We start from the raw sequence: 27796 nt of genomic DNA on the forward strand, positions 1-27796 counted from the left end.
CACAAGGAAATATACTATAGGTACCCAAAGAAGAAGTACTTGTTCTTCACAACAGTTCATTTCACAATCATATAGTCAGGTAGATTAACCTTTACTAGTACTTCATTATTAATCAGCTAATTCATATCTGGTTTCCATCATCTAATGCTGAAATGTAACTAGCAACCGAAGCTATCAATATTTTTATTTGAGTAAAAGCAGCAGAATCACATGTTTTTTTTGTTAGTTCGTTTTTTCTCAGATCAAGGCTGCTCAATAATACATTACATATCACATATAACCTACATTAAGGATCTTGCTAATCCTTAGAAAACACATGTAAGCCTTTATGCCTCCCTTACATCTCTGCTTAATAAACACAGCCATTCGTTTTAAACCTTTGACTCTACCGGTCATGCAAGAGAATATGTCATTAAGAGACAAATGAGGAGAATTGTGAACAAGATGTAATCACTGACAATTGGAAAAGCTAAACCTGAACTAAAGCTGGTGTTTTAGTATATTTGAGACTTGAGACGGACACTAAGGGTGATCTTTCTTCCCGTCATAGTGTCAATGTTAGGCAGAGACTGAATGCTTAAAAGTTTTATTTTTAAATGAGCTAGCAAACCGTTTGATGTTCAAAATGATGGAACATCAAGCCCAGACATCAACACTCTGCTCTACAAAAATGTTATGCTAATTTTATGGGAGAAAAAAAAAGTTTATGAAATTTTATTTTAATTGGGCAGAGGAAATAAGACTGGTTGGTATTCATTTAGTCAAACAAACTGGCAATGAAAGTGTGGAAGAAATGTCTTCCCACTGGTGATGATTATTCAAGTCAGGAGATGTTTCTCTGTGCAGCCCATTATCACATTCGGTGTCTGAAAGGGTTTTGTCCAAGTCAGGCAAAGCTATGTGTGCGAAAACATCTTAAACATGTAACACACATTAAAAATGTGGCTGAAACCAGAACGGAGAGTAGTTACTTTCCAAGAAAACATAAAATACAATAATTTGACCACAATTCAATGGCGAAAAATGAAAAGGCAGCTCTAAGATAAACCTATTATGAGAAGTCCCACAAGGATGAGTGGTCTAAATGTTGAATTAAATGAGCTCCTATAAGTAAGACCAGACCATGAAAAGATCATGGTTAAGGATCAAGAGTGGCAATTAGGGAAAAGGGCAAAATGTGGGACTGCTGATGACTTTATCAACTGTAGAATTTACTTTTGCAGAAAACTCTTAATCTCAGACATCGAGAGGGTGCTATGAAAAATTAAGAAAGGTAACTAGCTCACGATTTACCACATTAATATATGCGAGAAATGCAGAGGTTATAGAGTTATTCACAATACTAATTACTTACCGTGACATTGTGTGTGCAGCGCAATAAGTGCAAAAGTACAGTTAAAAAACACATATAACTTCACAGCATTGTTGCTAAGCTCCCATTTCTACTACCGGTACTTTTGGCAGACAAATACATACCTCTCGCTTTAACTATACACTATTACAATACCACAGTTTACAGCCACAAACATGACTGTAAAGTTAACATTTTACATGTATCACAACCTTCATGAAGATATGATTTATTGCAAGGCTCTTTTCGTCTTAGTTGGAAAGTAGTAAATGAGCTCTATAGTATATACTCTTCATATTAATGGCTACACGATGGCAGAAAATGTACTGCAAATTGAAAACTGTTAAACTGCTATCATTAGAGGAAACCTGCAGTAAGTAGTGACATTTTTAAGTGTTACGAAATCACACTCTTTCATCTAACCGGATCAATGGCAGCCGCTGAATTAATGTCAGAATCAGAAAGCAGCGAGCCAGAGTGTAAAACCCGTCCGTAATCTTCCCCGCGCTCCTTTTCCCATTAAAACCAACAATGCAAAATCGCTCATATCCTCCGAGCAAGCTGACATTCAGGGGAATGAAAGTCCCAAAGGGGACTTCCATCACTGGGTCACACATCGTCTAACCCGTCCCTCACAAATGTTGTTCTCCTTATGCTAGTAGAGTATCAGAATAAAACACCAACACACCTGCAACGTCTCCAAATTTTTCAAATTAAGTGATTCTGAAGGCCAAGTACTAATTGGTTCTCAGACTGAAGGCAGAGCCATAGCTCCTCTGAGTTATGAAGACAGGGTAATTGCTCTCCAACCAAGAGCTCACTTTTCATATATTAAAGAGGCTAACAAGCAACTGTACAGCAGTTCAAGTCCCGTTAAAGGGCAAAAACTATTTCAAAGCAGGAGTGACCAAATTACAATAAGCAAATGTGTGGTGGTCTAGAAATTCAATCTAGGTGTGAATGCCTAGAGACCGATCCACTTTAAACCCAAGTTGGACTGAGAAATGCCTTTGGGATTCTCACATCACAGGAGTTAAATGAGCCTGCACTGCATACGGGCTAAGCGTACGCACAAAATCATATACGCTGTACCACTTCTAATCTTAATCCTTTAGGTGCCGTCTTTTTGCCTGTAGCACAAATTCCAAGCGTGGTTTACCGATAAGACTGATATTTTTTTAAATTCTCTAATTCAAGGTCGCACACAATTTTGGTGTGTTGATTAGTCACTTAACAACCTTACTTACTACACAGCTGAGCTTAACGACCCTAGCATGGCTGTAGACTGTACATCTTGTTGCTTTAAAAAAAAAAAAAAAAAAGAAAAAACCTCAAGAGGAATTGATTTCCTATAAGACAATCGATACCAAGCGTGTGCCAGTAACTGCAGAGCTCTGTTGAGAAGGTATTGCTGTCTGCCAGTGTCTTCTTTCAAAGCCCTTTACACAAGGAACATACATTTTACATATTTCAAAAGAAAATCCAATGACATATGTATTTATGAATATGAATGCCAAGTATATTCTCTGATTTACCGTCCTTGTTGGAAATATTTAATTTAAGAAGCACTATCTGTGAACTGCTGATGGTCAAGCACAAATCATAAACCTTGAGTTTTTACAATTTTCAGAGAAAGTAAGTACAGCTGTTATGTAGTAAAACTGGAACAAGGGCTTAAAAGTGAAGAAAGGGACGGATGCCTTGAAGAGATAGGAAGGTGCTGTACCACTAATTGGCAAACCCAACCTGGGGCTTATAAAACGTGCATACACACAGGAGTAACAGACCCGAACCCGTGATAAGTTTCCTTTTTGTTAAAGCCCTAGACAGTAGGATGGCTGAGAGACCTGCAGTGAAATAAACAATTCAGGTAGATAACAGTGAACTAGTTGTGGGGAAAACAATAATTCTCCCTGTATTTCCATCACTTTCACCAATAAACTTAAGTTGAAAAAATTCCCAGTGGGGGAGGGACTCATTAAAAGTCAACCTGCACTGAGAGCCTGCAATTCAATACATGAAACCAGGAATGTGAAGTTACAATGCAACGTATCAGGAAAAAGACCACAGACATTCAAAAGATGAGGCTTGGCCTTAGATTCCATTTCACTTTAATAAATCGATTTTTGAAGAGGGCCGAGTCAAGAAACAAAAGACTTACTGACAAAAACCGATAATTAGATTTAATCGCGTTATTGCCTTTAACACACTAGCAATTATGGATGCAGAATATGGTCGGAATCTGGAGATCAGTTGCCAACAAATGGATTAAAAACGCCGGTCAGTCCCAACATCTGAGCTGCACATAATTAAAGTCTTAAGTACAAGGAATAAAGATGACATATGAGCAGGGAGGCCACAACTTCAACCACAATGCCGAGAAAAACACCAGCAATAAATCCAAGTCTGTTTTTCTGTGGCCAAGCAGAAAAACCACAAGGCAAATTTGAATGCAACACAGTGACTGTGGCCCTGACATTCGCAGCTCATTGTTTGATGTAACATTTACTGTAGCTGTGGGCAATGTCACATTTGGACGCAGGCTTATCATGACTACAGGAGACAGCATGCAGTGTCAATAATTCATGTCTCTTCTGGTCATCAACAAAGCCTTAGTGATTGTAGTCTTAGAGCAATCTTAAATTTATAGTAACATGGAGGAAAATATTCCATTGATAGTGTATCAGCAGCTATGTAGCCTGTTTCTCTGATCTTTCTCAACGCACCATGCATCACGCAGTGGAATGCAAGATATTTTCTGCTGTTTATTTGACTATAACTTTATTTTAAGTCCAGAAATAACTGCACAGTTCACACTAATACTGCAGTCTTTGAGTGTCTATTTAAGGGTCATGTTGCCGACCTCTTCTGCGCAGCCATGAGACAGTGTACCAGAGTACTTAATGCCAGTACATGTGCTCTCCAGCGTACGGGTGTGTGTTTGTGTCTGCCTGCGCGAAGACGTGGGGGAAGGGAGTTATTTCATGAATGGAAATGATGCACATTGTTGTCCTTGGGCTGCCCCCATCAGCGGTTGAAGTTGGAAGACCTTAAATAGTGTCATGTAGCCTCACCCATCGTTTCTAGCTCGGGTTGTATCTTAAACGCAAGTTCCCCGCAGGGACATACTGTTATTTTTGAAGTAACCGATAAGATATGAAGGGCAAGGGCACCATACAGATGAGAATTTATGCAGAGCCTGGCCTTTTTCCTCCAGCCTCTGTAGTTATCTTAGAACACCTCGGGTGCTGCTGGATGTTGTAGTAAGCCTCGGCCCAAGCCGTGACTCGCCTCAATTTGGGATTACACTCATTATCTATTCTGTTAGGGTAAAACACACACATACACACTCTGAACCACTTAAAGTTTAAGCCTGCCAAATTGACAGTGATAGTTTAAAACCTCAGCTTACTATCTGTGATCTGAAACACGATCTGATCTGTTTGTACAACAGACGTTATGGCTGGGAATCATTGAATAACTTACAATACATTACGAAAACCATATTTCCATTTTTTTTAATATAATTAAATGAGGCTTCAGGAATGCGCAATATATCACTAAAATGTTTTCAGGACAAATAGGATAGGATACTGTATTTATTTATTTACGGGCCACTCACATTTAGCAGCATGTGCCACACAGGCTTGAAAGCTGGACCTGAATATTAAACAATTTGTATGTTTTGTAGGCATTTGATAATAATTTTTTGTGGTTCAGATATGATATATGACATCAATAAAGGCAAACTGTCAGGTACATTTTATCTGCACATTCTTATATTGTTTTTTTTGTTTTTTTTTTTTATGTCACTGTCAAAATGTGGAAATGCATACCCTTCTCTGCAATCACTCAAAGGAGAGCAGTGAACGTCACACTGTGATGCTTCAGTTCACCTTAGCTGCTAAAGCGAAGACAACATGTCAAAGACCTCAGCTGTGTGGGACCACTTTAAATTGAGCAATGACAAGACAAAGGCAGAGTGCGAAATACTCGGTTTGAAACCGACCACAGCGGCTCAACAAGCCCAAGGATCAGCTGAAAGCTTGAGGTTTTACGCTATTATTTGACAGTTTTAATAAAAAACTAAGTGATGAGGATGTTTTTATCATTTGCCTTTGTGTAAAGTGATTGACACATGTCGCCACTCCATTCAGTGAATACATTTTTAATACATACATAACGCGAACACACCATCAAACAACGTTGTGCGTTTGCACAAATGGAAAGCAAACGATTTCAGATATCAAATGGCGCCAGGAATGAACAGCCTCCACCTCAGTAATGGTGTCAGTGGGTTTCTAATGTATTGCGAGAGACTGACTCTCAATAAGACACAATTTATTGATGATTCGTCCTATGCCTACGAGCTAAAAGCTGCCAATAACCCACCAGTTCAGTGGGAGTGAAAATAAAACGAGGAGATTAGTGTGAAAAGACACAACTAATGCCTGCTCTTTAAAACAAGTCTAGTGATGCAGCGGCAGATGTGGGCTCTTCATTTGAGCGTTTTGGTACGCTTAAATGACTCTCATACAATTTCATTTATCATGATCACTAGTGTCAAGAAAATCCATACAGCATGCAAACTTAACTAGAAGCCATTTAATTCAAAACGAGCCCAGCACCAAGATCAAACTCTTCAAGAGACAATGGAAATCTAAAAGTGCTTGTGACCAGAACTAGTTTGACGACAGAATTGAGTATTTGCTTGGTGTTTGCGCTTCTCAACCACAGATACACTCATTTCTACCAGTTGCTATGGAAACGTGCTTCCCAGCTTCCTTCTCCCCTTATTTTGACATTACCTCTCTCTCTCTCTCTCTCTCTCTCCCTCTCTCTCTCCCCCTCTCTCCCCGGTATAGTTGTCTGATTGGATGCAGCAGTGCAGCCTCCGAGGAGTGACTATTTACATTGAAGAGGATGTCAAAACAACACAGACAATTTCAGCTCATCACCGTGACTGCCATCAGCGGCCAGGCCATCAGTGGTTGGTGGTTAAACTGGTCGCTCCAGAGCCTGAACCAGTTAAGTATAAATGCTATAAATTCAACCCTCAATACGATGTTATTGCACAAAACCGCACGATGCTTAAAGAGCAAATTTGAACTATTATCTGCAGATCAGCTGGTCCTTCATTATTATAGCTCCAAGCATCAATATCTGCCAGGTTTCAGACACTTGAGGCATTTCATTTGTGCATTATTTTTTTACCATAAGACTCCACAACAGATGGCCAGCAGCTTACAGTAAGTCTCTGTGCATTAGCTTTAAAGGAAATGGCAACAAGCCAGTCCAAAACAAACAACTAATACAGAGAAACTTTTCTTAATTATGTCTATTTTAAAGCTTTCGGTCACTATCTACACCACTCAAGGAGGCAAACACTGTTATTCTTATGTATTTAAATCCTTTTTAAGACTTATGACCAATTCATTGTGTCTGAAAAGTAAAATATTCAGCAAGAACAGTTGGCAGATAACAGGATTTATTTCATGGCATCAAAATACTTCCTGTTAAAAGACGAGGGCGTGAAATATCACTTGAACCACTGACGTAATGGTCACATTTATGAGTTATATAACAGGGCAGCACACATTAGAATAAGAGGCCCAGGCAGCAGAAGCTTAGCCGCCACAGCGGAGATGATTCACATTCACGTCTGTTTGAAAGGTGTTTGGCTGTGATGTTGAAATGCAATAAAATATTTCATATGATTTTTATCATACTGTCATAAGCCAAAGAGATGCTTTCATCCTCATAACGTACTGTACTGTAGATTGATGTGTATTACAATATGAAAAAAAATTCAAAAACTGTACAAAACATTATTATATTGAGAAGGCTTAAAAATGACTTGTGAATAACAGTAACTTATATTATTCTTCTCGACCTTCGCAATGTTTAAATAGTATAATTTCTGATAATTCTAAGTGCACTCATGAAATCACATCTTGTTTTTTTATATACTGTATATGGTATTTACTACAACCTATCCCTGCGGTCTTGCCAGACTGGTTTTGGGTGACTAGTCTTGCAAGGCCACGCAACAAGATTAGGGCATGTGTGAGGGAGATCCAGAACATGACAGAAGCCACGATTCTGGGAGCATCATCGGACCGGAAAGATGGTGTGTGGCAGCATTTTAAACCAAAAAGTATGACAAAGGAGAGGAGCTGGACAAATGACAAGCCATATGGCATCATTTAATAATGCGCCTGATTAACTATTGTTTTTGTACAACTTGCAACACACATAAATAAGCGGAACATTTTGAAAACTAAAATGTCTCTAACTGATTCACTACTGAATTTAATCAGGAAATAGCAGTATCCAGCGGTTGACCAAGTGCCAAAAAAACCTGTTGCACATGAATGTAACATGCTCCCAGGCATTACAAATTCATTTTACAGACTCCAAACAATAAAAAGTAAATTACATTAAACATTTTGTGCCCTGGTAAACACTGGCATGGTGCTATGACAACTTCGGATGAAATCATGACTCAAACTGAAGCTAAAATATGAGATAAACTGATCTCTCTCTAATGGGCGTATTCCTCTTCCTCTCTGTGCTGAAGAGAAGCCGTGAACTCAGAGCTAGGGTACACTTCACTTCAGTGGCTGACCGAATTTGCCCTCATTCACGCAATTTAGTGCGAGTGCCCCTCAGCATCTGCCTCAGCTGCGCACTGCACAACAAAAGCCCAGGGACGCGCAGAGCGGAGCGTGTGCGACCCATCATGCCACGCTGTGTACTCCCGTAATGATTCAGTATTTAGAAGGTTGAAGACAAGGCCGGGAGAAAAATGCGGGCAATGTCCTCCCCGGATTACTTGAAATACAAGAAGAAATACAGTTTCTGGCAAATCACAGGAAAAACAGTGGCGAACACAAACTGCAGGAATCCAGAGTAAACATGTTTTGTCCTCTAAGACACTCACATATGTGATGCTGTCAAATAATAATTACACCTAAAATCTCAGCTTGATTTTCATCCAGCATTGGGCTCCAGCTGAGCAGCACAACCTGTGCAAGGACTGACAGAGAGCAGTCTGCTACTATGTCTAAAAGAGATACGCGCAATCAGTGAAATGGAAAGATTCTTCCAGGATGGATTCTGGGGACTCCGGAAATATTTTTTATTTTTCCAGCTCGAATCCTTGGCGGCAACTGAATATAAGAATAGGGAGTCTGTGTGGCATGAACAATGACTGAAATGTTAACATCTCAACGCACACAATGAATCACCACAGTCTGTCACACGCACACACACACACAAAAACAAGCTTATTCTTTGAGATTAATCATTACAGAGGTTCTCCAGTGAGTTCCCGGTTAGCGCTAGTCACGACACACTCCTGAAAAAGCCCACAAAGCATCCACACCTCTTGCTACTCCCGGGATGTGATTAATGTTTAGCAGAGTATAATACACCAAAGCTGTGCTAACTTGGCAGATTTTCATGCATCTCCAATAATTACTGTAACAACAAAGACGCAAAAAGGGGGACCGGGAGGGCAGGAGGGCAGGAGGTCTGGAGGGATGTAGCCAAAATGAACACTCAGCCACAAGATGCCTGTGACTACACAGAACCCCGAAGCCTGGCACATGCACACAGCTCTCTCTGTGTGTCCATTCAGAAGGCAGACAAGCTGGGACGAGCCGGATAAGCCTGCCTGTGACTCCACCAGGAAGAGGATCAATAGGAGGGAATGCACCATTTCGGATACAGCCAGATAGAGCCAAGGGCAGGGCGGAGAGGCAGAGCAGCACTTGAGTACTCATTATGTTGTGTAGGACGACACAGCGTGTGCAGCCACTTCTGGAGTTATCTATGAACGAGGGGAAGACGACGCAACCCCCCGCAGAGATTAGGGCAGACCACACAGTAATTGGATTACAGCGCTAATGAAAATAAAAACTAGCACGGGCGTGTCTCCATCAAGGTTACAGTGCTGAGGAGGACAATCGTGTGAGAGAGCTGGAAACAGGTAGACCAACGGGTCACCAGGAGCCACGGACTCTATCCCGTGACCAGATAAATATTGGACAATGTTCACCATGGCCATCTCTTTTCCCTCGCCTGCTGGCATGGAAACAGTTGGCTGCAGCTGAGCATTTGGACATCACCCACCAGCAGTCAATCACACACTGATGTCCCGCCTCCCATACTAACAGAGCCTGAAACACCTGCCAAGTATCAAATGCCAGTGAAATGTGTCTTTGCCAGTAAATAAACAAGGGTCACCCACCAGAGCAGCCCAGATGATGACGCCTCAGCTGGTCTTCTCCTGTCCTCAGATTCTGTCCCTGCTGACTGCAATACACTTTCTCTAACCGCGAGCCAATCAAACCCAAGCACAACAGTGGCTGTGTATTAAACAGGTTTGTGATTAGCCGCCTCAAATTCTGGCTCTGTTATTTCCCAGTCGACTAAATTGGTGTTCCAGCCAGGTTTAAAGATAACCACATACAAACAGCCCGTGTGCTGAAAACTGAAAGAAAGAGACAAAGTTTGAAATCAAAGCCTCTATCTCCTCATATCATTACTGCATTTTTTACAACCTTCCTGACTTAATACAGGACATGAAACAGAACTGAAAATGAGCAGGTTTGTGTAACAGCTCAGTCTCATCAAGCAGACAGACCGTGTAAAAAATAGAAACAGCATCGCTGCAGTGTGCTGGAGAAAATTACTTCCTTTGCATAATCAGTGAAACTCAAACAGTTTAGCTTTGAATATATCGTGGGTTTTAACACATCAAGAGCATCTGACTGTTGATATGGATTAAAGCAGCATTATACACATCTAGCCTTGTTGACTGGGCTTATTCTCTTGTTTTGAAGATGAAGCTCAATTTCAGGTTATTTACTTCGAACAACAACGGTTTAACTGTGTGTTGGCCCCACTATTTTGACAAGTTACCCACTAATTTAATCTCACTGACCGAGATGTAATCTTTCCTCTTCTTGCACAATCTATATGAATAGGGTTTCTCTATTTTCCTGACCAGACAGACCCAATTGTGAAGCATTCAGTTCAATTCATCTTCTTGCTGTGTACGTGCAGTGAATCTCGCTGAACTCTCGCTGTCTATATCAGAATACAACAGAGTCATCTATGCTCCACAAAGAACCCCATTTGTTTCATCCCATTTAAAATTACACGTACTTTATAAGTTCCCCTCTGGAAAATTTGTCCTCTGGATGGGACCCGTCTTAACACAATTAGGAGGACTGTGCAACCACAATGCAATGCTTTGAGACTGACTGCAGTTTTGAGGCAGATGCCTCGGTCAGGGGCAATCCCAATAAGTGATGTGCATGTCTGTGGGGTTAGAAACCAGAGCAACCTGAGGAAACTCATACCAACAGTAGCAAAATTACACTTTTATTTACTGTGAGGCAAACGAAACACTGATTGAAATAGCTTTTAAAACACAAACACTTTTCACATTTTCTAATAAAAATAACATACGATATTTATTACTTTAACAGCTCGCTTTTAGCATTCATGCATTAAATATTCATCTCAGACTTAGACTCTTAAAATAAATAAAAATAAAATACTTTATAGGTGTTCTAACAAGGGAGTGCTTGGTACTCCGGTAGCATGTTGGTGTTATTCAAGGCCACCCCAATGTCCCTCATTAATCCGTGCCACATCTAATTGTGCTAAGCCATAGCAGTGAGCCATTTGCATTCTTAAGCAATAGTGCCAGGCTCTTACAAAATATTTCCGGTTGCCGACTAATTAGAGATGCCGCTGACAAGCTGGATGAGGATGGCTAACACCTGTCAATTTTTTTTTTTTTCTGACATAATAGAGCTGTCTCAGCCACTTTTATTGCGCTGGAGAGGGAGGTTTAGATGTGGACAGAAGGGCGGCGATGGTCACGGTCAGAACTTTATGAGGTTGTCTGCTGTGTTATCTTTCAGACACACATAAGTGTTGTTGTTCAGTTATTTAGCACTTTTAGTGAGACAACAAATTCATAATTCTCGTCATCGCCGAGACGAGCAATGACTCATCAACAACCTGTTACTACACCTGCTAGGCAAATCTGTTCATGTTTACTGTTAGCATGTAACGGCAGGTATTTCTCTACAAATCCGATGCAAAGACATAGATTCAGGAAATATTTACCATTAATCTTCAGTCATCTGCTTGTAAGAACAATAAAAAAAAAACAATGATTTTTTTTTTTCTACAGGTATTATTACAAGCCCTACCCACCTAATGGTGATGTAGCTGTCAGTATTAAAGAGCAAGGAAAGCCCAAGGTTGTGTTTTGCATTCTTGGAGACAAGCTGACTAGGCGTGGTCGCTCTTCACAACGGCTCCACTGAGGGCGACAGATGGCACAGAGGCACCTTATGACACAACATGAGCGTCCACACACACACACACCTTGTCGGCCAATCAGAGGCCGGACTGTAAAAATAGACACTGGAACAGCCTCCAGAGAGTTGCCTACTCAGTTTCTTGGGGCTAGAGTCTCCAGAGACATCTAAAGAGAGAGAGAGAAGACTGCCTCTGCCATTAATCCAGACAGATTTATGATGGATTAAAGTGGGAAACGCCATTTCTCCTGCTTTTATGCCTGTGCAACAGGACTCTCAACACGTACGAGTTCCAGCTAAGTGGCCCGGACTAATTTCATTAACAGCGGACATAAATTTGATTTGAGAGCCATGCTTACCTGAAATGATTTTTGCAGTAAGGTACATGTGTTGATATATAAAACCATTTGCACAAAATCAATGCCATGATTTGTTATTTATAGGTATTAGTGGATCTCATTTGTCTGACCTTCAGATTATACCGACCAGTCAAAAGCAACCGATTGCAACACATCCCACTCCCTTAGAATTTATTAAAGCCAGTCTGAGGGAGAACGTATACGCTGCACGTTTCAGCTTCACTTCATTGAATGTTCTCTTACAAATCCCATGAGCTACTTCGGAATAAATTTGTCAGCAGTAAGAAGCCCGAGAAATTCACAAGTCAGAAATTCAAGTCATCCGAGAAAGTCAATTTAAGTCTTTTTTTTTTTTTTTTTTTTTTTCTGTGAGAAATTGAAGTTATTCTTAGTGGAGAATATAATTAGTGGTAGATTCCCTGTTTGTACATCTGTTCAGGAGCTCTGAAACACCAATGTACAAGAATATGATGCTACAAGCAACTAGAACAATTATGTTAGAATACTATAAAAGAGATGAAGATATTAAATTTAAAAAATGCATTAAATGCAGAATGACACAGACACACTTACAGTTCAATGTGAATAAATCATTTCTCAGGGGGAAACCTGTATTTTTATCAAATCACAAGACAAGCCACAGAAAATTAGCAATCTGTCTACATTAAATATTCACAGTGGTGTGACCTTGCAAAACAAAACCCTCCCGACTGGAACATTTTTCTACAATCATTTAGTGACAAACTGTTTCAAAACTACTCAATACGTATTCAATCAAGCCACCACCTTTTGTTTGCAACAAGTGTTGAGTTTCCTTTAGCCGACTGCACAAGGTCACGTCTGCAATCTTTTGTGACAATTTGTGAACTTTAAACCAGCAACTCAAAAAGCGTCAGGGCAGCCAGTTACTGTATATGTTTATAATTGAACTCTCCCACTGTGTGGATGGTAATCTGCTGGTATTCCCGGCACTCACAGTCACAGTCCATCAAAGGTGCATAAACAGATTAACTTGAGAAGACCTTAGCCTAATTATTGTGTGTAAGTAAACACAGCATGTGTTTTACCTCTGTGTGCTTGCCACTTGTTTAGGGGAGCAACTGTCCTCTGGTTATTTAAACAAGATCTCTTTGAGGGATGAGCAAACTAACCACAGTTGCCTCAGCCCACAGAGATGGAATTATGGAAAAACATGTCCCGCCATCATTGAATAAATATCCAGAACCTAAGGCCATACAGCGGCTTCACAGCAGAGCCCTCCAATCATGATGTCTCCTGTTGCAAAAGGATTTCAGCACAGCATTCCTCCGAGCTACTTTTCTAATTAGGTTCTATGAGAAAATTAGCTTGAAAACAGGGTTGCATATTTTGCACATTAAATTGTCAGGATTTGGGAAGATTTTGTGGATACTGCAACCCAACTAAGATTAAAATGATTATTATTTTTTATATAAGATCATAATTTATGTTATATGACTTTAGATCTGCTATGTTAAATGAGTGGAGTTTTTGTATCAAGGGAAAAACAAGGAATTCCTAAGACAGCAAAAAATAAATCTTACATGTTATGATTTAATGGGGGAAGCCTCTCAGAATAAATTAGGGGTTGGACAGACTGGTCGAGCCCACTGCTGCACCACAACGCTTTAAGCAGGAAGTCGACTAGTATACCACTAGTGTATAGGCAGAATATCCGAGTCAGTCCTGAAATACAGCTAATGTACTGCTGCATAGCCACATATTACAACAGTAATGACGATAATTATGACGTGGTCTGTGTCCGACAGAACATCCTATTCAAGCTTCAATCAACAGCAGAAAAGCTGCTTTGTTTGTGTGAAACGCTACAATATGTATTCAGGTCCAAAATATAGATTTTATGTTGCTTTTTTTCTTGTGTGAAGTAATTTACTAGTCGTCGATAAACGTAAGTGTTGGATACGTTGCTTTTATGGAAAGAACATTACAAACCATACAAGAAGTGCCCAATCACAAGAACACTCAGCTGTTAACCGAGACAAAATGACTACAAAATCAACATGGACTATGCAAAGTAACTATATCACTTACTTAACGTTTATAGTTACCACTCCTCCTCTAAATTTCAATGAAGCGTCACTCTATTGACAATTTAATATGCCCAACGATCTATGGAGCTCAAAAGTAACAGCAACATAATCATCCACACCATCTGAGCACTGTTGAGCTTGTTTTATTGAAAACAAATTAGAAAGTTGAGGTGTTTAAATGGACCTGTCCAGGGTGTCCTCTGCCTCTCGCCCCACGACAGCTGGGATGGGCTCCAGGCCCCCGCAACCCTCCAGAGGACAAGTGGTTATAGAAAATGAGAATGAGATGTTTAGATGTTCTGTGCTGGTGTCTGTTTTAAAAGAGGAGGAACGGTTCACAGCAATTAAGACATTTGTCATTTATATATCACATAATTTGTTGCTCTGTTTGTTTTGTAGGTCTATCCGTACTGCGTGCAGAAGGATTTTTTTTTCCTCTGTATCCATTGAAACACACCGCACAATGAAATCCAAGAATGGAGTCTGGCTACGACGGCCAACCCCATTATATGAATACACCAGAAACTGTGTGTGAACATATTTTTACAATAGCCCGCCAATGTCAACCGTCCTTAATGCTCGAGCATGTTGGCTTACATCCTCCAGTGAAACAGCCTGCTGACCCTGTTCAGTCAAACAGTTTTAACTGCGTGTTATCGTGGCCACTCAGGCAGAGAAAGCACCCATGTGCTGTCATAAGGTAGAAAACAGTCCTTCACAGACACGGATCCCCTCTACATTAATGGCAGTGGTTGTGAAGGAATATCCAGTGGGAGAGCATGCATGTTACCTGTATGCCACTGAGAATACAGTGGATGATTAGTGTTTGTTAATAGCATATATGCTGCATAGCTTTTTTGTTTATTTAATATTCAGTGAAACAACAGTCATAAATACGAATACGCATTCGTTTTTTTTAATGTCTTTGGCGTGTGAAAGACTAAATTTCAAAAAATATCATCCATCCATCCATCATTATGAAGACCTATTAGGGTTTGGTTGAGAAAACACTGCTGAGCTACGTAGTTAAGATTTTGAACGCTAATCTATTTGAACTGATTCACCAGCTTCAAAATAACATTACTAGAGCAATGAATTCTCATGGGTGCTCTTTTCCCATTTTGAAACACTTCAGGGCTACATAGATAATCTGGCCTGGTGACTACTGGTGACTGGTGATGTGATATGGTTTCATTGGTTTCATTTGCTTGTCATCTGCTTTTGCATTCTATGATATCCATGGAAAAGCTGCACGATGGGGTTCATGACACATCCGGCTTCTGCTGGCAAACAGAAAAACAAGACGGCTTTCAGGCAGTGGAAGTCAATGAGTCACACTGAGAGGAGATCCTTTAGGGAGGAGCGTGAGAGAAACGTTCAAATAGACGAAGACAGACAAGGACATGGTGCCAAATTCCCAGCATTTCCAAATAAAAAAATAGCACTGTATCATCCACATTCTGTTCAGATATTTCAGTTTTAGTCTGCTACTTTTAAAGGAAATTACGGTCTCAAAGTGCAAACCATTATGCATTCAGACTGAGTATTTAAATCAGATTTGTAACCTTACAAATCTTCTCTTGTCCTTCGTCCTCTTTTATCCGCTCTTTCTATTTTACTAGCCAACGTGTGAGATTTTTGACTGAATATTTTGAGGCCGTACTAGTATCGATAACAATACTAGAAAACAGGCAACCAATCTTTGCAACAATTTGTTGCCTCTGAATTTCATTCATGTCTCCTTAGTCTGAGGACCTGGCTATTCAATTATATATGGGATTTGTCATATCATTTGTCTCAGGGGCAAAGCGCTGATTTCATCCCATTTGCTTCTCTTTATCTACAGCTAGGTCTTTATGAATAATTTAGATTAAGTGAAGACAAACAATGACAGATAATAGCTTTTATGATGTTCAGATCATGCTGTGTGTGTTTATGAGATTTAGCAAATCTGCAATTAATAATCACAGTACTTAATAATCCGGATCACAATTTGTTGATGCAACGATGGTGCTTTGATATGATACCAGAGAAATAATACTACTCCAATTCTTACAAATACATCCAAAAATCTCCAATATCCAAGCCGTTAACATTCTTGTCAGTGTCTGCAGGTCAACAAACTGATCACTGGCAGCTCATGATATAGGCTGAGTTTACCCCAACATTATAAGACTGGACTTACCAAAGCACCCGAGCCTCAGTAATAGAGAGTTAATGTGCTATAGCTTTCTAGCAGTTCAGAAAAAACACAATGCTGTACTGGCCCAAATATAAGATTTTTTCCCCCCTATAAATGCAAATGAAAAGTCTCTTTACTTTTGAAGATTAAACAACTACATGTTCTTGAAATCAAATACAATTTTTGGATGGGAAGCACCATTATAACTACAGTCTTCTACAGAGAGCAGTATTATGGGTTGCTTGTAACCTTTGGTTGGGTACAACCCAACCCATTATTTAGGGTGAATCTGCAAGACAAAAAAGGGAAAAAAATGAATGTTTTGTTAGCCAAGTATAAGCTGCAGGAGTCCTGAATGTTGTGTTAAAGCTATGGATATAAAATGAGCAAAAACATGTCACAATCATTCACAAGGTCAATATGATGCAAGAGACTGGGATTACATTTTTCCAGACACTGTAAATTGGCCAAGTGAGGTGAATCTGAATCTGTCAACATAAATTAATTCCCAAAACCCTAGAAAAATATTTTTTTGAGGGTAAGACCCAAGTGCAGTTTCATGCGAGTCAAAAAATTGGGGCACAAGAGAACTGTTACCAAACCCCACGATATCCAAACAGCCCTCAGCCTTTCAGAACAAATCTCATCCATCATCTACACCTTGCCACTGAGGAGTTAACTGTACTCCCCCAACGACCTCTGACTCAGAGATGGACTCTAAAATCCTCCAGCTATACCTCCTATCCAATTGGTGTGTGAGCTGGATTCAGAAATACCACTAAGTCGTCAGTCCAGGTCTCAATGATATTGCCAGTTAATGTTAGGAATCCTAAACTGGTCCTTCACAGCCTCTGAAAATTGCTTCCACACCCAAACTTCAGTGGTTAAGTCTGATTGGTTCCAGTGTCTGTGTGTGTAAAAGGGACGGGGTCTGCGGTAGATAGAGTGAATCTCTTTATGTGTTACACCCTGTTAGGGAGGCTACTCTGCCGGAAAGGAAAAGGTTGTTTCTCTGCGAGTTGGAGGAAACACGTCTGAATATATTTCAGTTAGCTGTTACAAAGACCTCGATTTGAAATGAAGTGTCCATCAAAATGCCAAAAAATGCATGAAACTATGCTCAACCCACAGAGTGCAAGTAGTAAGAAGGCAAATGTCAGAGAGATGGTGTAATTTCCGCAGCATTACTCATTCATTATTCATTGGGATCAATCAGCACAGGCTGGGATGTGCTATCCTGATAACAAAGGTCAAAGTGGATGTTCAGATCTCAGACTCCACTGTGTCAAAATGATCACTCATTTGATCACAATAATGTTCAAATGTCTCGCCTATTCTTGAGAACAGTAGCTCAGAGAGGCACTTACATCGATCCAAATAAACTACATTTTATTCTAACCAATTAAAACACTAATCTGACTATTCACAGAGCGACTGGCTGTAGTAGTAATAGTGATCAACTAGATTAAAGAAAATCTAGTTGATCTAGTCTGGAGCTGAGAAAATATGTCTAAATATTTCATATTTAACAGGAGCCATCAGGAGCTTTGCTATGAAATGGAAAGAGGTAGGTTTCTTTCTAAATTTGGACATGTCCATTACATAATTTTAGATTACTCTGCATGAATGAGGATGAAACGAGGTTAATTCCCAGACCCAGTGATATCACTTTCTAAATTTTTCTCCTCCATACAAAGCTTTAAAAATCCTAATATGACCCATAAAACATAATCAGCTTGATAATGACACGGCACTTAAATCAGCCCTGTAGCTTTAGCCTAATAAATCTAAAAAATGTGATTATTATGCATTATCTTGACATGAGTAGGCTTTATATAGAGAGAGACAGAGGACAAAAAGGAGAGAGCGCCTTTAAATGAAGAGCTGGTGATTTTTAAGTAAATTGTGAGGGTTGTTCATGATTACATTAAAATACTCAAAATGCGCTCCCTTTCAAAGGTAGGAATTACACACATTAAGTGTCATGTTGAATTGTTAACTGGGTTAAAATATACTTGAGTGACTGTTAAAGTAGTTCTTGGGTCTGGCGTAAATATTGCCTGTCTGTGAGAGTCACTGCCATCAAGTGGATTGTGCATGTTGAATGGATCAGATAGAGCTAAAGCTGCTAATGCTCCCCTGGAGATAACTCCTTCTTACTGTGATCTAATTAGAGATTAAAAATAACCACATTTTTTCTTTCTTTTTTTTACTGAATGAGTGGCACTGCACTACTTTAGTGATCCTTTACATTTAATTAATTTACTTTTATGTCACAACAGGCACTAAGTATAGTTTAACATTATCATAAGACTGAATCAATAACAAATGCAAATTTTAAGTAAATAAATATGCAACCAAAAGAAAGTTTGAAAAACAGATTAAACTATGTGGAATAATAACATTAAAAGATGGAAAGAAATAACAGCATAGCATCATACCTAATCAAATCTGTGAACAAAAATGACTCCTTCACTTTTACATTGTAAATTACAGCAATATTTATCCAGTTTGCGAAATATCCAGTTTGTAATTGTTCTGCATTAATCTGAAACAGGTCTTTGATCCAGCGAGTATGGGTAGGCATTGTTTCATCCTTCCACTTAAGAATAATTAGCCAGACACAAAGGAAAAACCATTTAATTTATATATTATAAGATAAGCTTCTTAAGCCGTTACCCCAAACATTGCTGGTAGTTATGATGGGTTTAAAGGAATTTGACTCTTGATTTTTGCCTTTGGTTTAAGGATATACCATATCCTTGTTTTTTTTTTTTTCAAAATAATGAAATGTCTTGCAGAGATAAATAAGCAGTGAACCCTGCACAGTATCAAATCTAGTGTCCCAGTTTCAGCTAAAAGTCACCGTCATCTTCCTCTTATCCAAATTGGCATTGTACTCGGCAGAGATGAAAATCTTGTCGTCATTATAGCTCAGATAACCTTTCTGCCATTAAAGTTTCAGTGTTTCATTTTTTGAAAAGGCTGAACTTCACAAAGGAACGAGCATGGGCCTTTTGATCTTTATGCTAGTTTGAGACTAAAACACAGAGTAAGGCCTCTTCGGACTTACACACATTACCTGTGCAGTTTCCAGCTGATTTTCTTTCTGGATCACGGCAGCTTTACGAATGTAAAAAACAGTAATGATGCACTTGGCCTTGACAGTTTTAAGCTAGAGGATGCCCTCTTTAGATTCAAGGCAATGGTAACGACCAGACTCTTAAATCTTAAGAAAACATTGTCCAATTGTACCGGATTTATCTTAAAACGTTAGGACCCCATTTTAGATCTGTCTACTCCATTAGACGCACCTAGCAATCGCTGTAAAATGGATTTTCTTTTCCCAATAATGTTAATACGTGTTATTGCCATTACTTAGAGATATCTCTAAGTTGCCAGGAAATGACTAAGCCAGGAGAGGAGCATAATGTTAGAGTGTGACACACTATGGTGACTGCATAAAAATAAAGCCTGAGGCATAGCAATCTGAATTTTCCCTGCTCTACGCATGGTGATGCACCCTATAGTGTATCACTAATGAATGCACCATGATGTGCATGGACGCATGAGGAGACACATACACTGCTTCCCTTCACACTACACAAAGGAAGTTGAGAGGCAAATCCTTGCCAGCAGCATGTTGCATTATTACAGTAAGATGAGACCCTCATTTAAATCTTAAATCACACATAGTGTAAGCGCAATAAGACTGTAAGCTTGAGCTGAGAAGCCTTATCTGGATCTCTTGTAATGCAGAGCACAGTTCCTTCTAGGGCGGATAGTGACATGATTGGAAAGTAATTTCCTCTTTCAGGGGCCACATGGGCCACAAACAAGGCTGCGATAACTTAGTTTGGGTCCTGTCTTTCCCTTGCTACTACTGGTGCCAAATCAGACACAGAAAGGCCACATGGACCCAGAAGGTGCTCTCAGTTTATAACAGGAAAAGCAAAAGGAAATCTTTAGTTGCAAATGAAGAGTCTAACAGGGAAAGGTTATACATTTGGTCAGCGCATCTGAAGGTAAGAACTGGTCAAAGCTCTGGCAAAATATAAAAAGAAAATCAGCATTTCCATTGTAATCACAGATAAACTGTTTATGAGGAGATAAATATAAAATGTCCTGTTAGAAGCATAATCAAATACTTACGACCTGCAATGAGATTATCAGGCTGTCTTAGCTATTCCAAGAAGATAATTGACATGTAATGAAACACCGACTCTTTTTGTATCACACAGCTTCAAAGAACAGAGAAGCCATATAATGCCTAAAGGTTTGCCAGTCTAGGGTTACATGTCCACAGGGAGCCTGTGTTCACAATGATGGCCTCCTTTTTTATTTATTTAAAGACACATTCGCATGAGATTTTAGCATGTTTTAAATTTTGAGAGTCACAGGCGAGTATGACATCAATAGCATTGCAATCTTTAGCCATGTCTGAAACACTCTAATGCAGCGGAAACAAGATACAAACCAAGCTCGTCTCTCAGGCCTTTCTGTTCAGCACCGTGTATAACCTGTTTCATACTCTTAAATTAAATCGGATTAATATTAATCCCTAATATAATAAGTCAGACCTCATAGGAATTGCACAAGGTTGCTGCCACAGCAGAAGCTAATCACTATAAAAAAAAAAACCTGCTAAACCCACGGCCTGTGCCTCATCTGTGAGCAAACCCTGAGGAAAGGATGTTTATGTTCCTCCTACAACTCCTCACAGGGTCACGTGCACGTGTAATGTCATCTTTTTACCATCCTCAGGCAACAAATCCCCTCTCAACCCTCTCAGACCTGGATCTGTCTGATCCACTCCCCATCACCAAAGAGTCGAGTAGTCCCGACTGCGACAAAACCACTGCCTCTCTCTCGTTTCTCCTTCCCAATTCTGGATGAAAACCTTATATTCAGTGAGATTGATGAAACGGATTTGAATATGTGAGCAACTGAATTTACATTTATAGGGAATGGGTATTTCAGTGACTATTGCACTGAAATGTTAATGTTTTAAAATGACTAGTCTGACAGATAAAATACTTGAAATGCGAGAGGTTGACAGCTGATTCCTAAAAACTGCATTTGTGAGTTTCCATCATCTGTTACATCCTGAAAAAACATCTGGCGGAATAAACAAAAGCTAGCAGTAGCTTGTCAGTGGATATTGGCAGGTGTAGTTATTTGGTAGGAGGAAACAAAAATAGGAGAAATTGAAGGGGAAGATGCAAGTGGTTTAGGCTTTTACCCTCTTCTGCAATGCAAGTTGCTGCTACAGTTTTCTAGCATACTGGTTATTTGACACTCAAAGCCAAAGGCCAGTCTTGGTTTAGCAAAGTCTGTATATGCATGATGCACCTTTGAGTTACAAGCACTTATCTGTGGTGATTTTAATAAGACGCACAAGCAGTACAACCATACAGTAGAAGTCCTGTCTTACCTAGTAAAATTCAACACTGATAAATTTTCAGCTAAACTACAAAATCTGGACTAGTTTCCTCTTGTTAGATTTGAGTATTTGATGGTATCCGTCATTTTATATCACTGTAAATTGACCTCCTTTAGCTTTACTTGAAAGTATTTGCAATATTTAAAAATGAAATAGTTAATCAGAAAAACAAAACAGCTTCATCAATAATGTAAATGAACATTAACAACCACACTCCACATATCCATCTCCACTGTAGACTCTCTGCAAGACATAATCATGTTAATTCTGGAATAAAGTGTTTCTCTAAAAAAGTTTCTCTGCTCTCAGCCGCACGAAATTGTGCAAAATGTTCGATTGTAGTCATGTAGTTGATTGAAAAGGTTTGCTCCATGTTTTGGGAGATAGAAATCCATTTCGGTGGACCTCCCTAACAAATTCTCAATATGGGAAACACTGCTGCCAGTACACAATGTGCACACACGCACACCACTCTGAAAATATTGCTTTATCAAGCTAGAGCTGTTGGTCTTGCAGCCATTGTGTTTGGCAGTGTTCATTTCCATCCTCACGAAGCCAAGTCAGACGTGAAGAAGTCTGGAGCATCTGCAACTCTGCCTGCAGTCAGACATACTTCCATCTCGCTTTATGCAAGGGAGCAGCGTGGAACTACGTCACGATTTCCGCATGAGCAAACTGATGATGTAACACGGGCTATGTAAAACTGTCCTACTGTTAAGCAGAGAGATGCATTTTTCTATTCAGGAGCCATGTGGTGTGGAGCGAAGCAGTTTTGCAACTCATTCATCAGCCTCGCAGGTTGAGAACATTCGGAACTGATCTCTCATATCTTGTCGTGTTTCACTTCATTTCTTTTGCTTTAATCTCTAGAGGGTTGCACTTCATTTTCTGGAATGATTCCATATTCAAGTTATCAGTTCAAATGGGATCAATTAATAATTATGTCAAGAGGCACAACAGGGCAACTGAGCATGCTACCATCAGGAATGGAGAGAGGACAGAGAGAGAGGGTTAATCCTTCACCCGATCTCAGCTCATCAGTTTATAGCTTCATCAATGGGATGTGGATTATGGCAACGCTATCATAATCTACATCCCAACGATAGGAGTGGGAATGACATGGACTAAAGCGCAAAAACATACAGAATATGGACGTTAAACATCTGTGCTATAAACTATGTAACAGGGATGTAACGAATTTTAATTATCATTAAAACCACGTTTAATTACCGTACTTTGAATAATTCATAGTGATACGGCTCATTTCTGGAGAGGCAGCAGCAGTCACTCCCTAAGACACATGCTCTGAAAACTCTGAAAACATGACGGAAGGCAGCTGCACTGACACTGGTTCTGGGATTTTTTTCCCCCACTAAGAGGACGTCGGGACATATTTTGGATATTTTAAAAAAGCTGAGGGGAAACTAATTGAAGATGATAAACCTGTCTTGAGAAAATGCAGAAAAAAAAGTTAATGCAAAATGGGTTAACACTTCTAATTTGATGATCCATCTCCGTGAACACCACCAACAACTATACAGCAAGTGCTGTTTAATATGGTAGTGTGTGCACATTTGATTTCTACCTAAGGTTCACCCAACAGTGAAAGTGTTCTTTAGATCTACACAAAGTGCAGTTACCTCTCATGGCCATAAGATGCCATCTTTAATGCACATTTATTGTCATTTACTTATGGTATTATGTTAATGTTTTACATTGTTTAAAATGGAAGTGTTGCTTGTATATGCACATTGGATTTCTACTTGAGCTACATTAAACAGTGAAAGGTATTCTTGGTTCTAAACTACAATTTGCACAAAGTGTACAGAGTCCAGCCCGGGCTTTTCTGGGTGGAGTTTGCATGTTCTCCTGTGTCTGCGTGGGTTTTCTCCGGGTACGGGTACTCCGGTTTCCTCCCACCTCCAAAGACATGCACGTCAGGCTGATTGATGAATCTAAATCGACCCTAGGTGTGAGTGCGAATGGTTGTTTGTCTCTGTGTTAGCCCTGCGATAGGCTGGCGAACTGTACAGTGTGTACCCCACCTCTCACGACAGCTGGAATAGGCTCCAGCAACCCCCGCGACCCTAGTGAGGATTAAGCGGTAGTAGAAGATGGGGGGTGGTGGAGTGGTGTGATATTTTGATAAGAAACTGAAGTGTAAGTCCGACAAGTTCATTGTCCTACTAAATAGGACATTCAAGATTCAATGCTTCACAATGCTTGATATGAATCATAAATGTATAAAACATTTCAGAAATCACAATCTCTCATACAAAAAAAACAATGTTTGTCCAATAACTACTTTTACAACTGTCTCAAATTGGTCAAGATGTATTTTCCAACTGTATAAACATGATAATTATTTTGCAGTGACTTTAATCACATGTCTATTATCTTCCCATAACTTTATCAAGAACACAGAGCGTTAAAAATATCTTTCTCTCAGACAGAATAGAGGCTGAACTTAATCTCCGTCATGTAACGCTTGGATTAAATTAACTAATTTTCTCCGATTACTCACAGCAGCAGCCTATAATTTGTAATTTTTTATTATGAGGGTGCATATCATAAGGTACACTAGAGAAAATAAACGCATTATAATGTAACAGCCCTGCACTAAAGCCTAGCTTCATGAAGGTTATGGTATTTAGTACGAGCTTGAAATAACAGAGAGAGCTCCTGATTAAATCGCGTTTTCATTTTGGAGGCTGAGGTCTGTAATACTGTTAAATTGCATTGTGTAGTACAGACACACATTTCTATTATTTAGACAACCACATTTTAGTCAGCGGGCCAGGCTCAGCAACAGAAACAAATTTGTGTTCAGTTCAATCCAGTTTAACAGCACCACATCCTGAAATTATTACCCATCTGAATTACCATATTTCTTTGCGTTTGCTTTAAAATAAACTGAACAGTATAACACTCCTAAAGCTGAGTTTTAGTGCAGGACTATTACATTAGGATGCATTTGTTTTCACTACTGTGCCTAATCATCTGGCAAGTAAAAAAGTGAGTGCAACTGAAGGTAGGCACGTTAAAAAGGCAAAGCAATAAACAAGTGTCGAGACATATTCCAATATACTCACATTAAACGGTGGCCCAAGATTACCAATAATTGAAGACTAGGAAATTTGCATAATATTTTCCAATGAACGTAGGAGAGATTACATTACCATTACAATGCAGTGAGGGCTCCACTCCCTCTGCGTTTTTCTTCTACTGCCAGAGGAAGACCCCCCCTGCTGCACACATCGGATTGTACATGAAGGATTAAAAGGCTATCCCACGAAAATCCTGAGCCTGGGCGTAGCTGAGAGTACTACTTCAAAACATAAGCACCCCTACGAATGTCAAATTAAGTTGAAAAATGGGTGTGCAAATGCTGTTAAAATGGCAAATAAAAAACTCCCTCAGTTAGGCTTATGTAAGGACACATTTCAACCAACTTAGAGGGTCTGGTTTCAGAGCCTTTATCGTGGCATCGGATTACATAACAGATGATTCAGAGTAGAAGTTGTGCTTGCTGTGCATCTGTGTGCAAAATAAAAACCAAGGGTGTCCCTGATAGACCTCTGATACATAAAAATATAAACATATTTACACGCATACATACACATGCCATGTATTGCCAACAACTCCCTTTCATAAAATTCATTCAAAATTCTCCCCAGCAAACATGGGCAGGTGCATTTTGCAAAAGAAAGAGTGAAATTATTATTCTTTTTTTTTTTTATTTGTGCACAATACACCTTTAAGTGACTCAACCCATCCAGGAGAAGGATCTCATGAGTGTCTACTAACATAGGGAGCCCACCATCAACAAAACGCGTCCCATCCGAGCAGAGACGGCCGATGGCCCGCATCCACACGACCACTTTCAATCCAGCTACTACTACCAATGCACGGTTTCCATTCACCAAAGCCGTGCTGATACACATTTTTAAAAGCACCGTTCTTGCATATTTTTATTTAATGTGTAATAATGCCAAGTCAGCGTGCGGGCTCGTCATGCAAAGGAGCAGTCCACTGAAGTGTGTGTGTGTCAGTGTTTGTGTGTGTGTGTGTGTGTGTGTGTGTGCAGCCCCGCAGAAAATGGTACCGAGACATTAGCAGCAAGCTGTGGTTACTTCAGAAAGAGCTCGTCTATTTGATAATTAGCCGCAGCCCCGTTACCGTTACCGTGGCACCTGCTCAATGAGAAACTAGTGCCTGCCTACGGGCGGAGGAGGCTTAAGAGAGAGGGAGAGGATGCCTGCGGTCCTGACCACAATTTAAAACGAATGGAAATAGACGGGGCAGTCACGGTGAAACACAAACACTTCAAAATAAAAAGAGTTAAATTTGTTGTTGTTTTTTTTGTCTTACCTGCACAGCCCACAAGAAGCAAGGCTAGAAAAATATCCCTTGACTGGACCATCGCAACTCCCCGAGTAACGTGAACGTTAAACGTCGTTAGCTAACGTTTAATCTCCTCTCGGTCCCTACGTCGCTGTCCTCGGGGTTGTTGTTTTTTTCCGCCTTCCTCAGTAACTGTTCATCCTAATCCCTATATATATATATAAATATATATAGATTTATCTCTGAGCGGTTCGGTGATGAAGGTGTCAGAGATTTAACGGCGATGAGCGCCAGTGCTCAGTTCAAAGTCTGACTGACAAGCAGAGCCTCATCACGCACGACGATTACTCCGCCCAGGCGGAATAAACGTCCTCCGTTAAATAGTGCGACTTGTCGATAAACACAGAGGACCGTTTGCATCTGTATCACCAATAACAAAACCAGGTGAGAGAAAGAAAGAAAGAAAGAAAGAAAGAAAGAAAGAAAGAAAGAAAGAAAGAAAGAAAGAAAGAAAAGCAAACTGCATATAAAGATGTTAATTTAAACCACATTTTATCTGATGTATATTTTATGTTTGCAACCAGGGGCGATTCCAGGGTCGGAGCTTAGGGGTGATTTAGTGTCAAACTGCAAAACTATCATTTAGTTAAAAAATAAAGAAAATAAATTGAATTTAGATGAAAAAAATGAGGTAGGACCAATAAAAGTATAAAAACTAAGCATCATCTTTGAGAAGGACGTTCAATCCCAGCATCCTCAGGCAAGTAGACCTACTAGCTAATTAGCGACATTGTAGCTTGTTACTACTGAATTTCTTAAATTCGCATGTCATATTAAATTAGAGAAGTTAATAAGCATGAATAGACAAATTTCAACCATAAAAATCTAAATAAAATAAAAGATTTTGCTGAAATGCCTACTATCACGTTTTTGCACCGACTGTGTATTGAATTTTGCTACCATTAGATGGGAGATAAAGGCGTCCATTTATGAGGACAACGGGTCTAAATGACTAAGAATAAGCCACCATAAGCCTAAAACCTAATGTCTCCATATGAGAACGGAGGGTCTCAGGAGGTTAAAAATAATAACCACTAATTCTTGTTGTTTTTGGTTGTTTTGCTGTTAGGTTACTGGTATAAGTACTCGGGATTTTTTAAAATTTGTTTCAGTGCAAAGAAAAACAAGAAAATTAGGAGAATGTTTACATTTAATAAACTATCCTTCAAGGATAGTGAAATTTCTTAAGAAAAAAAGGTGCACATTGCTGTCTGCTGTTTAGTCCTAGGTCTCAGTGTTTTGCTCTGAAACTTCTTTGACTAAAACAGTGGACAAATTAGGGGTAGAAATTATTTTCTTTTGGAAATTGCAGTCTTCTATGTAATTTTCGCACTTTGCAAATTCATCCCGTGGGCCAGATCAGACCCTGGGCGGGCTGTATGCTTGTCACCTGTGCTATACACTTATTAACTGTACAGTTTAATTTGCAACTTCATTAGGTACACTGGTGAAAATTAATGTATTATATTAAATAACAGTCTTGCATTAAATTTGGGCTTCATGACTGCTATAATATTCAGTTTCTTGAAGGCCGTTCCCCATCGTCCAAGTGTTGCCTTCTTCCAAATGACTGGTATGTTTTTGTTTTTTTTTAATTAGGAACCTACCTGAAATTCACACAACAAGAGACTGTAAAAGAAGG

The 27796-nt window shown here is 39.6% G+C and overlaps 1 protein-coding gene across 14 annotated transcripts in view; it reads right to left on the reverse strand.

The window, feature by feature from the left end:
• The window catches only part of ncam1b (neural cell adhesion molecule 1b), a 73236-nt gene extending 46807 nt beyond the window's left edge, over nt 1-26429 (reverse strand). For 10 of the 14 annotated variants that reach the window (XM_047593451.1, XM_047593446.1, XM_047593448.1 and 7 more), the window contains exon 1: nt 26122-26429. In XM_047593451.1, coding sequence (XP_047449407.1) covers nt 26122-26173 — 52 coding nt within the window. In that variant the 5' untranslated portion in view covers nt 26174-26429. The remainder of the gene's footprint in view (nt 1-26121) is intronic. The other 4 variants (XM_047593452.1, XM_047593449.1, XM_047593445.1 and 1 more) reach the window with 2 other exon arrangements.
• Between the last annotated feature and the right edge of the window lie 1367 nt (nt 26430-27796).

This window comes from Mugil cephalus, chromosome 9 (genome assembly GCF_022458985.1).
Source record: "Mugil cephalus isolate CIBA_MC_2020 chromosome 9, CIBA_Mcephalus_1.1, whole genome shotgun sequence".
NCBI classification, from domain to species: Eukaryota; Metazoa; Chordata; class Actinopteri; order Mugiliformes; family Mugilidae; genus Mugil; species Mugil cephalus.